General features: G+C 40.6%; 1 protein-coding gene across 3 annotated transcripts in view; it reads left to right on the forward strand.

Moving 5' to 3' along the window:
• The window catches only part of ADAMTS9 (ADAM metallopeptidase with thrombospondin type 1 motif 9), a 166,358-nt gene that overhangs the window by 57,685 nt on the left and 92,287 nt on the right, over window positions 1–16,386 (forward strand). For all 3 annotated transcript variants that reach the window (XR_004595225.3, XM_034440640.3, XM_034440641.3), the window contains exons 14-19: window positions 1,422–1,558; window positions 5,261–5,378; window positions 5,644–5,739; window positions 10,588–10,751; window positions 10,877–11,006; window positions 15,823–15,949. Coding sequence is in view for 2 of the 3 variants with exons in the window: in XM_034440640.3 (XP_034296531.2) it covers window positions 1,422–1,558; window positions 5,261–5,378; window positions 5,644–5,739; window positions 10,588–10,751; window positions 10,877–11,006; window positions 15,823–15,949 (772 nt within the window). In the remaining variant the exon portion in view is untranslated. The remainder of the gene's footprint in view (window positions 1–1,421; window positions 1,559–5,260; window positions 5,379–5,643; window positions 5,740–10,587; window positions 10,752–10,876; window positions 11,007–15,822; window positions 15,950–16,386) is intronic.

Below are 16,386 nucleotides of genomic sequence, written 5' to 3' on the forward strand. Positions count from 1 at the left end.
GTAAGTACATCAATAAGGCAACTAGAAGTGAAAATTTGTGAAGGATTTATTTGTTTGAATCACGGGCCCAAAACCACCTGTTCCCTTCCTAAATGCCATTGTAGGGCTTGTTCTTCGTAGCTCTGTGGCTGACTCTCATAACTATTGCTATGAGATGAATCACTGTGAAAAAAGTTTTCTCAACTGAGGTAAATAGTAAGAAATTGAATGAATAAACATTGAAAGTACATTGGGAAAATCTTATCAAAAGTAGAACTGAGCACTTCTGGTGTAAAAATCAGAAGAAACATCACATTTTCATCCCCTCCCCCCCTCTGTTGAAAAATGTGTAGTGTTTATAGATGTGAATATTATTTAGGTTTTATGGGCTACAGCTTAAAACAATCTCCTTTGCTTAGGCTGCCCTACCTCCTCTTTGTTTTTGTCCCTGTTCTTCATGGAAGACAAACTCTCCTGTCCCCTGAGAATAAAAGATGGGCAGGTGGGGAAGCAGGGAGCAAGAGGGAGGTGGGGTTTGCTATCAATTTTGTAGCTACCGCCACTGTTGTACTCCCCCATTGGGTTCCCAGGCCAATTGGCAGAGCCAGGTCTTCAGGTTAGAATGCAGTATTACAGAGTAACTCTAACCACTACCAGGAGTTCCATTCTGACTGGCTCAAGGTTGATTCAGCCTTCCATCCTTCCAAGGTCGGTAGAATGAGGACCCAGATTGTTGGAGGCAACTGACTCTGTAAACCATTTAGAGAGGGCTGTAAAGCACTCTTAAGCGGTATATAAGTCAAAGTGCTATTGCTATTGTTATTCTTAAAGAAGGATAGGAGCAGGGGTTCGGACTGGATCGCCAGATCCGGTAGCGATGGATGCGGGTGGTTCGGAGAACCGGTAGCAAAAATCCCTGCCACCCCCCAATACCTACCTGAGCCGCACAATCATCAGAGGCTTTTTTTTACTTTTAAAAGCATTTTTTCTACAACCTCTTTGGCCAAAAAAATGCTTTTAAAAGTAAAAAAAAAAAAGCCTCTGATGATCCCAGCTGAGTTGCCTGATCGGCAGAGACTTTTTTTCTTTTAAATGCCTCTGACGATCCCAGCTGAGTTGCCTGATCGGCAGAGGCTTTTTTAAAAAGAAAAAAAGCCTCTGCTGATCAGGCAACTCAGCTGGGATCGTCAGAGCCTTTTGAAAGCATTTTTTTACAACCTCTTTTTTACAACCTACAACCGAAGAGGTTGTAGAAAAAATGGGTTTAAAAGTTAAAAAAAAAATTGGCCACGCCTACCCAGTCACATTACTCCCCCCCCCTCCAAAGTATGGACGCAAGAAGGACTCAGCATGGATGTTATGGATGAATGACAAGAGAACTTTCTTACCAAAGAAAGTGAAAAGACCAGATAGAAAATAACCGGATTATTTTGCTTTGACAGTTTTAATGAAAGACCGGTGCAAGCTTTTCTGCAGAGTGGCAGGAAATACAGCTTACTATCAGCTCAGGGACAGGGTTATTGATGGCACCCCTTGTGGCCCAGACACAAATGACATCTGTGTACAAGGACTTTGTCGGGTAAATATTACTTTATTTTATTTAACAAGCTAACCATTTTCAAACATGGGTCACGTTTTCCATCTTCTCCTCACATGAACTGATAATTGTGTGACATTTCCTTAATTTAAGCCAGAGCACTATTTTATGTAATTTACACAATAGTTTTTCTGTTTTGTATTACTCCTTGGCTAACCACAGTAGTAAAGTTCCAAATTGTACAGAATGTCAAGTATGTCAAGCATAAATAAATGCCATCCTAAAGAGAGATCCTGCTTGATCCCAATGCATGCCTACGTTAATGCCATGTGTCAGAACATGGAGGCATCAAAAGCCTGAACTGAATCTACAGAGGGAAAAAAAGCCAGTCCAATCCTAAATGGATCTGGATTTAGCATTTAAATTCTACTAATTGATTCCTGCTTTAGCAGAATGTATTGCCATTTCTCTGTAAGCAAAAACAGTTCCTATTAATAGTATAGTATTTGTTTTCAGTGGAAAAAAAATATCCATTTAATGTCCAGCAGCTCCAAGATAACTTAGGGAAGATCTGAGGCTTGAATTTTGAAGAACTGCTGTCAGTTTTATTTATTTTATTAAATTGTTGTCCTGCCGTTAATACTGTATAGTTAACTCAAAAAAATGAACATACCGTATTTTTCGGAGTATAAGACGCAGCTTAGTTTTGGGGGGAAAAAATAGGGGGGAAAAATCTGCCTACCAGGTATTTATCTAGCTAGCGTCCTTAGTCTGGTCAGCTTCAGCACATTAGTTTGCTGGTTTTTTATCTCCTGCTTGAGGATAAAAAACAGCTTCTAAGGCACAATGGATCTTTGGAGAGAGAAGCAATGAGAAAAGCAGGCAAACCACAGAGATCGCTTCACTTGCTAGCGCCTCGTTAGGGCTGAAAAAAAGCTTCAGAATCCAGCTGAAAAGCTCCAGCTGAGAGTCGTAAGGAGCAGGCAAAAGCTTCACTGAAAAAAAGCTTCTAAAGAACAGCTGAGAGTCGGAGGGAGCAGGCAAAGCCCGGAAGATCGCTAGCACCTCCTTAGGGCTGAAAAAAAGCTTTGAAAAAGCTACATTCGGAGTATAAGATGCACCCAAATTTTCAGCCTCTTTTAAGGAGGGAAAAAAGTACGTCTTATATTCCGAAAAATACAGTACATAAACTCCTACCTCCTTCTGTTTTCTCCACAACAACAATCCTGTGAGGTGGGCTGGGCTGTGAGAAAATTATTGGCCCAAACTCATCCAGCCAGCTTTCACGCCTAAAGCAAGACTAGAATTCACAGGCTCCTAGTTTCTGGGCCAGCACATTGATCACTACACCAATCTCTTTAGTTCAGCTGATCTTAAATTAGGTGCCCTTTTTTGATCCCGATAGCCATACAACCCAGACTGAATTAGTAGCCACGCTATGTCTTCTCATTTATGCAAATTCAAGCTGATACAAATGTTCTCTTCCTTTTTCCTCTTGTTCACCAAATACTTATACTCAGAGACTTACATAGCAAGGGAGGCCAAAATACTCCTTCCCCATGCCAGGAAGCAGAGATAAGAAACTGAAATCTCCTTCACTGCATGCTGAGATTTTTACACCTGTCCTTTCCTGGAGGTCTTTAAGAAGAGATTGGACAAACATTTGTCTGAAATGGTATAGGATTTTCTGCCTGACTAGGGAGTTAGACTAGGAACGCGGTGGCTCAGTGGCTAAATGCTAAAACTGGAGACTTTTATAAAACTATTTTTAAGGGAAGTAGCATTCCAAGGACAGGATGGTGGGAGTAGGTAATAGGGAGGTGCTACTGAAGACGAGGATAACTGGAGAGTGGATGACATGTTTGGAGTTGAATCTAACAGATAGCAGAAAAGATTATTGGCAGTTCACTCCCTTCTATCCAGGCACATAAGCACATAAGCGCATAAGTGATGCTTGAGCAGGTCCACAGGATTGTCTGGGACACTGTACATCCTGCTGATCAGAAGGTCGGCAGTTCAGCGGTTCAAATCCCTGCATAATGGGGTGAGCTCCCGTTACTTGTCCCAGCTTCTGCCAACCTAGCAATTCGAAAGCACATAAAAAATGCAAGTAGAAAAATAGGGACCACCTTTGGTCGGAAGGTAACAGTGTTCCGTGCATCTTTGGCATTAAGTCATGCCGGACACATGACCACGGAGATGTCTTCAGACAGCGCTGGCTCTTCAGCTTTGAAACAGAGATGAGCACTGCCCCCTAGAGTCAGGAACGACTAGCACATATGTGCAAGGAGAACCTTTACCTTTACTTAGGGGGTTGGACTGGAAGATCTCCAAGGTGCCTTCCAACTCTGTTGTTCTGTTATCTCGGGACCAGTCTTGGCATGAAATTTAAACGGAGAAGATTGGATCTGAGGAGAGCCCTGCTCCCCACACCATCTTCCCCATTTCAATTGCTTTCCTGACTATCTTCCAAAGAGCCTGTTAGTGAGCTGTTGAGAGACAATTAAGTTTGAAGAGACAAGATGTGAGCAGAATATCATTTTCCACGTTTCCATCCGACTTCCACTAACTTAGGAGCATTATTCAACCAGGAAGACAGCATGCCAGGATAATTCCTTGTGTGTCATCGTCCTTCACAAAGCAGCAGCTGCAGCAGCAGGGGACACGGATGGGAACCAGAAAGCCCGTATTGATCTGTACGGGAGTCCTCTCAGTGTTACGTGTGTGCACCGCTTGTTCCACATGCAATACAGATTGTACTGAACTAAATGGGCTAATTGTCCGATTCAAGTATAAATCAGCTCTATTCTCTGTTGCCTGTAAATCCTCTTTTGTTTGAAAATGATTGAAAAGCAGTGGAGAGGCTAAAAAAAAAAAGTACATTCTAAGTATCTGCTTTCTCTTTCCCCTGTTCAGCTGTAGTGTCAGGATTGAAACAGCCATGTTGGTTTTTTTTTCTTTCTAGAGAGGCTTAATAGGATTGGCTTACACATACGTATTTATGAGAACTGTTTAGGTGCCAGGCTTCCCATAAAACGATATAATTTAACTAGGACAGATATAAAAGAGTCCTGCGGTGCGCTGTAAGAAGTTTGTAAATGGGAGCCATTTCCTTCCCTGGATGTCTGAAGAATTCTGAAAACGCGGTGCAAGAATTACTGTATTGTAAATGAGATTATGTTGTGCTCTTGAGAAGCTGGTTTTAAGCATCTTAAGATCACATCATTGTAAATTTCCCTTATTCTTAATAGAAATCTCACTTTCTTAGAGTTGCAGAAAACCTACATGGTTGAGATTGGCATTATTATGGACAAATGAAGGTAGATAATTGGAGCAATTGTAGTCATTTTGTTGGGATCACAATTGCATCACAATTTGGCTGAAAGGCGCTTAATAACCCAGACTCATCTGTTGTTGTTACAACTTCTACCCATTTCCACAAGACAGAACAAACTTTGTGTCATCTTCTCTGCAGCGCCAGGAACTCACCTGCCTATCCTGTCTCACTGATCTCCCACATGCTATATGGTTTTGTACTTCACGTGCCTTGAAACATGCTTACTTTTCATGTCCTAATAGGAGGATGGTTATGATTATTATAGCATAACAGGATATTGGAAAAATAAAGAATGAATGTGCCGTCAGAGGCCATTGCTGGTAGTATGGTTTTCATTTGCAACCGTGTAAATTCTATCTTATTTTCATATTTGTCCAATTTCATTCTGAACTTTTCTTTCTCTAAAGCAAGCTGGATGTGATCACGTGCTCAATTCCAAAGCCAGAAGGGATAAATGTGGAGTGTGTGGTGGCGATAATTCATCATGCAAAACCATTGCAGGGACATTCAATACGGTGCACTATGGTAAGTAGAGAAAAGCTGTTTGCTAGCAAACTTAACCATCTGTGGCATGTTTTGAAAAACCAGTCCTAGGATGAAGAAGATTTCGCTTTCACTTTTTTCATATTTTGAGCTTCTTGCTAATTTGATGATAACATGAAAGCATCAATTTGGTTGCTGTGATATTGAATCGTAGCACAGTTTTTCTTTTTGTCGTTATTATATAACAAAAAAACCCACCAAGGCTGCACGTGCATAATAAGCTTGATTTTCTGGCTTGTCTTCTCAGGTTATAACACTGTGATACGCATTCCAGCCGGTGCTACAAATATCGACGTACGGCAGCATAGTTACTCAGGGAAACCAGAAGATGATAATTACCTTGGTAAGAAGTGATGCTCTTCAGCAACTGAAAATTGATGTTATTCCCTTTAAAAAAAATAATAAATGCTCTTGTCATACTGTCATATAACTGGTTGGGAAAAGACAGAAAGATCACATAGGCAGTCTTCAATTTACAACCGTAATTGAATCTGCAATTTCGGTCATAAGCTGTGAGGGTTGTAAAGTAGGTTCCCATGTGACCGTGCCTGATTTTAGGACCTTTTTTGCAGCAGTCATAAAGTGAATACTGTGGTGGTTAAGCAAACATCATGGTCATTGAGCAAACCCGTTGTTCACTATGGGGCGAAATTTTTTTGGCAGAAACTGGAAGCAAACTGGAAGCATGGCTTAGGCACCATTTGTGGCCAGCGACAGCTCCCCATCGCCGGTGCGCTCTCACAGGGAGGGCCTCCTTGGGGGCCCGTCGGCCAGAGAGTGTCGGCTGGCGACTCCCAGGGAGCGGGCCTTCTCTGTGGGCGCGCCTACTCTGTGGAATCAGCTCCCCCTGAGGCTCCGGATGGCCCCTGACCTTTGCTCTTTCTGCCGTGACCTCAAAACATGGTTATTTGGCCTGGCCGGATTGGACTGAAGGGGTTTTTTAAAGGGGATTTTATTGGTTTTTATATTTGAATACTGAATTTTATGTGTTTTTTCTATTGTTGTGAGCCGCCCTGAGTCCTTTGGGAGAGAGGGTGTCATACAAGTTTAATTAATTAATTAATTAATTAAATAAATAAATAAATAAATAAACACTGGTTTCTGGCAAAAATGTCATAAATGACAGTCATGTTACCACGGGATGCTGCAAATGGCGGTAAATGTGTACCAGTTGCCAAACTCCCAAAATGCAGTGATGCATGGGGTATGTGTGGCCAGAGGTCATAAGAATCCAATTGTAACTTTGAATAGTTGTTAAGTGATCGGTTATAAATCAAGGACTACTTGTGTTGGGCCTTCTGTATCATATTCGCATTAGGCTCATATGAACACTTCTTAACAGACTTGTCCATTTAGTCAAATGTTAATAGTACCATAACTGGCCACATCACCCTCCCTATTCAGATGGGAGGGTAGAAAATACACATTTTTTTTGATATTATCACTTCATGTGAAGGATAAAGGCTAAATCTCATAGACATGGGTATTTTATTGGGTAAAATTAACCCCATTCTACCTATTGTGTATACTATGGTCCAAATGCCCAGGTCTATCTCCTTTCCTTTTCCTGCATTTTAAAAAACTCATTTGAGGTGGCTTTAGAGCAGGGGTGTCAAACTGAAGGCCCGCGGGCCAAATCCAGCCCATGGGGTGCTTAGATCTGGCCCGCGGAGCTGCCCTGGAAACAGCGAAGGACTAGCCCGCAGTGTCTGCCAGTGAAAACGGAGCTCGGAAGGACCGCATGTGGCCACCCCGAGTTCCATTTTCGCTGGCAGAAGGTTGCAGGAAGCCATCCCAGCTGAAAATGGAGTTCACGAGGGCTGCCAGAGCTCGAGTTTCACTGGCAGAGGTTGCAGGAGGCCGTCCCAACCAAAAACGGAGCGCAGCAGCCCATTTCACTGGCAGAGCTCTCAGGCCACCACAGGTGCCCCCAACACAATGGATGTCAAGCTGGCCACGCCCCGCCCCCCCGAGATCAAACACAATCCTCATGTGGCCCTCAATGAAATCGAGTTTGACACCCCTGCTTTAGAGTGAATGTTGCTGTATTTTTCTCTATTTTCGTTTTGAAATATAGTTCAGCTTTCTTTCAAAATGTGGAACAGAGCAAATGTGCCTTAATTGAAATGTCTATAGAAGCTTTCAATACAATGTCTTTACATTTTTATGCAGTTAAGGCCTTCTATAATGGCCTGTGTTATTAAAACTGACATTGATACTTAGACATTTTGGAGGAATTTCATCTCTCTCAGACTTTCATCCTTCTCAGTTTTTTTCATATTTTTTAATGGTTGGGCCAATTCATGTTTAATTAATTTAATTGGATCTATTGTAAGCATAAATCTGGGTCTAGCCATTATTGTCTGGCACCACACAAACATAAAATAGAAGGTGATCGTGCCTGGATTCTCTATCAGTTGTGTCTTATCTCTTGAAGTCTTGTTCAGTCTCCACTGAGTACTCCCTTAGGGCAGTAGAGTGGCAGTGATAAGAAACAGGTAAGAAACTAAGTTAGGAAATTAACTACATAATAACAGCAGGCTGCTGTCATTCAGGAAACAATACATTTTAAAGGAAGGCATGGTTTCCGGAACTGAAAGGGAACTATTCTTCTAAGCTTTGAAGTCTTCATCTTTTAGTGTATAATTTCGTATATAGTTTCAAGTCAAAGATAAAATATGCAAACATAAGACTTTCTAATTCTCCATTTGTAAGTTCAGTTTAGAATTAATTGCACTCTGTACAAATAGATGATTTCTTTTTTATGATGTTGTATGGGGAAGAGGGTAGACCGGAAGGTAGAAATTTGATAATATTGTTGTGCTTGTGGTGGTGCTTGAGATGAGTTTTTTTCCCCCCTGTAATTATAAATAGTGGGAAATATTGCAACATATATATTCCCTTCATACACAGGCAGACATCCAATTAATACAGAAGTAGAATATACAACTGGAAGGAAACCTGATTAAGCTTTAGGCTCTGATTTTCTTTATCTTGTCTGGAAGCACAGAAACCTGTTAGGATCCATAGAAGCGAAGTCCTTTCGGAAAATCCTAGAATGGTGATTTACTATTTGTGAAGCCTTGTTTTTGAGATGTTGAGGTGATTTTTTTTCTTTTCTTTTCGGCTGAGCCTCCTTTTCACAGTAGAAAATGGTAGAACTAAATCATGATCAAAATGCTTGAATGCAGACTGAGGAAAACACATTCTGAATATGGTTAACCAGGCCCTATTCTATGGCACATTGTTTGCCATGACCAGTTTGGCATGTTTGAAAATAAAGCTATTTTGATTTAACTGGGCCTGGTCCTAGTTAGATTACTTGAGTTATGACAAGCCAACAATTTGGAACTAGGGACTATATAGCTCCTTTATCCCCTTGGAGAGAGTGCAATCTAAATTCTGAAGAAATATGGTTCAGTTTCCACAATGTAACCTGGTTTTGTACTGAAAACTAGTCTGACTACAATTTGGATTACTGTTTGGAAATATATTCCCTCATACTGGCAAAAACTACTTTTTTCTTTCTCCTGTGATTTTAATTGATTCCTTGGTTTTATCCTGGATTAAGTGTTGTGGTTGGCTAAATTGACTACAGCTTGCTCTAAATGGGTTACGTTTTCTTCACTAAGATCAAGTTCATAACTTGGAATTTCTTGAAGACCCAGCTTGGATAGTTGAGATCAGAGGTGGGATTCACTTACCTTCCCTACCGGTTCGCAAATGTGAGTGCATGCGCCACCTCTGCGCATGTGCACAGTCTTCTGTGCATGTGCAGTAGTTGCGCATTACATCTGGGCGGGTGGGAGGAGCCTCCCGCAGTCGCCCCTACTGGTTCACACGATCCAGAGAGAACCGGCTGAATCCCATCACTGGTTGAGATTAAAATAATCTGAGAGACAATTGAAATCCTTTTATTGGCTTTGGTTGATACATCAGCTACAACTACGAATGCACAGAAGTGAATTGGGAATGTACCAAAGGTAGAGTTACGTTTGAAGACTCTATAAATTCCTTATTAAAAATTAACTTTTAAAGAACTATTGTTGCTGGGTTATCCAAGATTAAATGGCACTAAGTTAGAACTTCATTTGTACAGGTTGTCTAAAATCATATAAAAAGAGTAGCTTTTACCTTCCAACCAATCACTCCAGGAGTCACTGAAAATTAGGAATGTCACATAGCTTTCTTCTACAGCAGGGGTGTCAAACTGGTGGCCCGCAGGCTGGATGCATCACAAGCTGGCCACACTCACACCCGACTTAGCGAAGGGGAAAAAAGTCGTGATACATCATACGATGATGCCCTGACAATGCAAGTTTGACACCTCTGTTCTACATGAAGTCCTTGACTTACAACCGGTCACTTAATGACAATTTGAAGTTAGGATGGATCTTTCCAGGGTATTTAGAATTCCGTTCCAAGGTTCTAATGACTGCCCACGCCTGCCCTTCCCCCATCATGTGACTGCATTTCGGGTGCTTGGCAACCAGCTCACATTTACTTCCAGTTTTCAGCAAAATGAACCATTGATTCACTTAGCAACCACAGGATTCGCTTAACCACCACCACAAAACAAAAAGATTGTAAAATCAAGTCAATCACATAGGTGTCTCACTTTACAACCGTCACTACTTACAATTACTTACCTCTAATAGGCAGGCTCCATTACAGTCATAACTCGAGGACTGCCTGCCTTGATCTGGTTATTATTGAAATCACATTCCGGAAAAATGAGATCCATTCTGGAAAAAAATATGTAATTTGTTCTATAACAGATATTGTTCCAGCATGATACCATATCATTCTGAATATAGGTACAGTTCAAGGATACCTGAAAAGGTGTTGCAGAGTATTCCAAAGTAACTGAGTAGTCTAGTAGTTCATTAAAAAGCACAATTCTACAGGTTATGATTTTTTGGTATTGAGGGATTGCACCTGGAAAACACACATATGGTTATGATTTTCTAATTTATTCTAATTAGGCTGCTTTTTAAAGCAGAATTTAAATTATAGAATTCATATTATGTAAATAAATTGATTTCTACATTGCCGGAAGAACCACGATCATTGGGTTGTCTAGAAGTAAAATAAATAAATCAATATTGATACTAAATGCACTGTAATATCCTTCCTGTTGTATACAAGAAAACTACTTTGATTCATTTTTTGTTTATGTCTGTGAACATAGCATTGTCAAGCAATGAGGGCTTCATATTAAATGGAGACTATGTTGTCAGTATGTTTAAGAAGGAAATCAAAATTGGAAATGCTGTCATAGAATACAGTGGCTCAGACACTCCCATTGAACGAATCAATTCTACTTACCGCATTGATCAAGAAATAGTTCTTCAGGTAAAAGAAAATCTCTTTCTCTAAAGGAAAATCAAATATATATTACTTTATTTTAATGTTTATGTAGATGAAATAGTACAGTTGCTCCCTTGATGTTATGCTTTTCCGTATCTTTTTCTTCTCAGGTTTTATCGGTGGGTAATTTATATAACCCTGATGTCCGATACACATTCAATATCCCCATTGAAGATAAACCTCAGCAGTTTTATTGGAATGTCTATGGACCTTGGCAGCCCTGCAGTAAACTCTGCCAAGGTACGTGGCTTTAAAGGGATTTGAAAAATAATTCAAACTTTACATTTCCAAAAGCTATAGTGGGATGATGAATGCCATCTTTTCAGCTGCTCACAATATTAGTACCCTTCTTAGTACTTTAGGCTGACCTGAGGGAATATTTACCTCAAAATTATGACCACCTGCTTTGCATTAGAGCTAGTTTGGTGGGGTAGTTAACACCAGTCTAGAAGCCAGGAGATGATGAGTTCTTAGGCACAAGTCCAGCTGGGTGATTAGGGGCTAGTTCTCTCTCCGTTTTAGGAAGCACACAAGCCATTTCTGAAATCTTACCAAGAAAATTTGGGGACCAGTCCAGAGAGTCACCAGAGTCAACACTGACTCTAAGACATCAAAGAAAACAACAACTCTACATTAAGTTGGCTTCCCTTGTGCAACTCAAGACAGAGTAATACAACTGATTTTATGACCTGTTTTGCCATGATTGTTGGCAAAATGTGCATAGTGCTGTGTCTTTATAGTTTCACTTTCACTATTAATCTGTGAATATCAAATTTAGGGCTGTATCTTGCTGCTGTAGTGGCAAGAGTCAAAACCAAGGACTAAGTCCCAACTGACCTAGGCAATCAGCAGACCGAGAAAGATTTTATTGCTCTGATCAATCTTCTGTAGCCCTTTCTGTCCAAGACAACATAATGGCTGATTGACATGAATAGCCCCTTTCCGTGGAATAACTTACTGCTGGAAATTTGCTCCAAGTTGAAATTAAGTTAACAAACCTGAGAAATCCATTTCGATCTCTAAAACTTCCAACCAGTAAGCTTTCATTACAGTTTTACAGATGGGGAGTTGAAACTGAGAAACTGATTTTGCCCTACGTTATGCAATGGGTTGATTAACATTTTTCTAAGGCTAAGTCTTCCTTTCCTAGATCACAATGGCTGTACCTGTCTAGAGCCAAAAATCTCGGTTCTCAAGTTGGTGCGAGAGGAAAAAAAGTAATCTAATTGTAGGATAAATTAATATAATGGAATGGATAATGGTTAAGATGTATGAGAAAAAAGGCCAAGGAAGTAACCAGATTGACCTTCAAATACCATATTTTTCGGAGTATAAAATGCACCAGAGTATAAGCACCTTAGTTTTTGGGGAGGAAAATAAGAAAAAAGCTGATTGGCAAGTGGATCGGCCTCCGGAATACCCCCAATCAGCTGTTCCCAAGGTGAATTTTAGCAACAGATTCCTTGGTTGTGAGCTTTTTTAGCTTTTTTTTCTGCCTCTGAAACTTCTGAAACTCCATTTCAGAAGAAAAAGTTTTTCCTGCCTCTGAAAGCCTCTGAAACAAAGCTTCAGAAAAAAAGCCTCTGAAGCTCTGTTTGGGGGCTTCTTTTCTGAAGGTTCATTTCTGATGCTTTTTTCAGCATCCGAAACCTCCATTTGAGAAGCTGAGTGGGGCTACATTCGGAGTATAAGACGCAGCCAGATTTTCACCCTCTTTTTTTGGGGGGAAAAAAGGTGCATCTTATACTCCGAAAAATACGGTATGTTCTCCTTGATAGTCTGTTCCTAACATGTGCAAAATCTTACTGATTAAGCACATGTTTCACCAGTCTTGCATTGCTACAAATTCTGGGTCTGTGTTGCAATTAATTTAGCTTCCCTGGCTTTACTTTTTCCTTGGAGACTGATCTTTTCAGTAGGCTATTCTCACAGATTATTCTTTTATTTTCAAAGCACAAGTTGCTCCTTCTTTCTTCATGTTCAATAGGATACCAACTTAAGTCCCCCCACTGTCCTGGGGCCTGGGAAAATCAATTAATAGCTCACTTATTATAACCAAAGAAGAAGACTAAACTTCTGAGAACTGGGATGCATCAAAAATTATCTAGGCTTTTCCATGTATGAATTACTTGTTCCCAGTTCCCAGTATAGGCAACCGTTTGAGAGGGGGGCAGGGTGAAAGTTGCAGAGAGGAGCTAATGAAAAATGTGCATTGTAATGCAGACTTTAGGACTTTTGGATGCAAATACCAAAGGCCAGGATTTGCACTGTGACTTTTATGCTGAATATTTCTTCCGTCTTCATGATTACAGTTGGTATTAGATGCCTGTATTCACAGTAACAGTGGCCTAAATATAGTGAGATAACTGATCTGGGATCCAGTACACCCTGCCAGGCTTCCCCATGCCTTCAAGAAATATGATAGTGTGGTAGGACTAGTAGCATATATGGACTGTAAAACTCAGATGACCTCTAGACATGGCAGCAAAGAAACTTGACTCTCTGTTGCCATCTGGTGGAGTTTTGCATAGCAGACATGGTACCTCAAGTTCAATATTCCAGTAAGTAATAATGAAGGAATAGCACAGAAGGAAGGAGGCAGCAGACAAGTATTCCCGAGCTAGTTGTTGTCTCAGCAGCAGCTAACACTGGGAATAGAGTTCTCATCCTCATCCCTTTTTTCATTCTCTTCTCATTTCCTTTTTGATGCTTGTGAAGGAATGAAGAGGGAGGAAATCTGTATGCAGACAGGAAAGGTGTTTTCTGCTATTTTCTGGCCAATCAAAGTATGGAGCACAGACTTTTCACGTAGCTGAGTTTAGGAGGATTTTTTAGAGGAGGAGTCATGAGTTCTTCCAAAATGTGTGGTTGCATTTAATGATGGCAGGGGGAGACAGAGTCTCCCTGACTCTAATGGGAGACCAGATGTTCTGACACTCAATGGCCAGTTAGGGGCTAGTAGGTTCTTTTGGATTTAAGACAGAAAACAAAACTAAACACTCATGGAACAAAGAGCCCAAAAGTTTATTAATGTAAAAGGTAAAGGTAAAGGTTCCCCTCGCATATATGTGCTAGTCGTTCCCGACTCTAGGGGGTGGTGCTCATCTCCGTTTCAAAGCTGAAGTGCCAGCGCTGTCCGAAGACGTCTCCGTGGTCATGTGGCCGGCATGACTAAACGCCAAAGGCGCACAGAACGCTGTTACCTTCCCACCACAGGTGGTCCCTATTTTTCTACTTGCATTTTTTATGTGCTTTCGAACTGCTAGGTTGGAAGAAACTGGGACAAGTAACGGGAGCTCACCCCATTACGTAGCACTAGGGATTCGAACCGTTGAACTGCCGAACTTCTGATCGACAAGCTCAGCATCTTAGCCACTGAGCCACCGCGTCCCTATATATGTATACATACATACATACATACATACATACATACATACATACAGTGTTTTTCTATCGAAGCACCTGGTCTATCCCAATATGGGAGGGAGCATACTGCTTCCCTTTCACCTTTCAGCTCCAATCCAGGAGCCCTCAAGCAGTCACATTCACAACAAACCATTTTATACCAAATTTATTTGCTGATATATTTGCTGATATTTCTTTATCAGCAAATATAAATTATATATATATATATATATATATATATATATATATATTTTCATTCTGAGGTTTTCGCGGGTGATTGTATGTAGGTCTTTGGTTATTCGGGTTTGGGGTGTCAAACTCACATTGTCACAGCGTCATCATGTGACGTATCACAACTTTTTTCCCCTTCACTAAACAGGGCATGGGCGTGGGCAGCGTGTGACGCATCCGTCCCATGGCCCTCGAGTTTAACAGCCCTGCTATAGACAGACCTCTTTCTAATGTCAGATGGAATGCAGCATCTTTCGTATTACATCTACACTTAGGTTTGCAAACTCACTCTCACTTGTCTTGGCTTAAATACCTTTTCATGGGTGAGGGAGGTTGATCTAATTAGTCCCTGGAAATGTCATTTCAGAGGAGATGTATATTCTTGGCATCTCTCAGCTCATCCCCCCTTTTGAAGAGATTTATACATTTGTTCTTTAGAGCCAGTTTGGTACCAGAGTAGAAGTAAGAATGCAAAGCCGAGCAAATGATGCGATATTGGGTCATTTAATATGGACTCTATATAAGATACCAAGAGAAAAGTGGATCATACCGTGCCAGTTTTTTCCTACATGAATACTAGGAGAAGGGATTCAAGCCTATTTCTTCTGCAGGGAAGTAGCCACTGAATCCTTCCTTTACCCATCCTCACTGCTGCTGAGGATGGGACTTGGCTCCACAAACTCTACTATCATTGATGCAAAGGAGAGAAAAAAACGTTGGCTGAGAGATTTTGATATATGCTTCTGCACAACACCTTCAGCTAGGAAGACTTGCATAAATTATACAAATATTAATTTGGGTGAAGCAGTCATTCTAATTGGCAGTTGGCAGAGAGGAATGGAACTGTTAGCTTCACCACTATTTCTTTCTGAGTTCATCATTATTCCTCCTTTAATGAAACAAAAGACAAAGAAGAGAGCACATAGCTACTTAAACCTACTTAAACCTAGCAAAAGGAATAATCATACCTGCAGTGAATGTCTATGGGTCAAGCTCTGTGTTATGTTCATACACAGTAGTAGATGCCCCTCCAACTCTCATTATAATTTAACATAAGTACACCAATTCATTGCACATTGTTTGGAGGTGGGGGGCTTGAACCCTGCACCTCCAAAATGTTTGATTTAGGAATCCCCTCATGTTTGACTTATTTGCAAATGAAACATGGGGGAGTGTTGCTAAACCTCAGTTACATGAAGTAGCAATTTTAAAAGAAGTTCTCAAATATAGCCAGGTTTTGAAAAATAAACTTCAGCTATCCTGGCATTTCAGTTCCTTGCAGTTAGCCAATGTAAACTGTTTAGGAAGGGCATAAACAATATTTAGAACCTATCTAAATATAGGCCTGCTTTGGAACATATGTACGGGGGAAATGGGTTCTTTACCCTTTATGTAATTGTATTTGTTTCATTCTTTTCAGGGGAACGAAAAAGGAAACCTATTTGCACCCGGGAATCCGATCAGCTCACGGTATCTGACCAAAGATGTGATAAAATTTCCCAACCTGATCCAGTAACAGAGCTGTGTAATTTAAATTGTGAATTAAGGTAAGGCAGTCTTCTATATGTGGATCCCATTGTTTTAGACTCCATAATTTAAATTGCAGGCCCAATTGGCCAAAAAAAAAAGGACCTTATTATACAAATATTAATTTGGGTGAAGCAAATAGGTAAAAAAAAGGCCTTCGTCCTGCAGTGGATAGACAATGGCTAAAATGATGAATGATGAATTTAAATTTTAAATGTTATACAAATCTTACAACCATTCCTTAGCGAACATTTGAAGATACAATAGCCCTGGAAAAAGCGACTTACGACCTGTTCTTGCACTTAGGACCATCATAGCATCCCCAAAGTCATATGATCAAAATTTGGGTATGTGACAACTGCAAGCCTTTGTGACAGTTGCATGGTCATGCAATCACCATTTCTGACCTTCCTAGTCAACTTTCGACAAAGTCAATGGAGGAAGCCATGCTTATTTT

The sequence above is a fragment of the Pantherophis guttatus genome, chromosome 2, assembly GCF_059756535.1.
Source record: "Pantherophis guttatus breed Tessera chromosome 2, ASM5975653v1, whole genome shotgun sequence".
Taxonomy (NCBI): Eukaryota; Metazoa; Chordata; class Lepidosauria; order Squamata; family Colubridae; genus Pantherophis; species Pantherophis guttatus.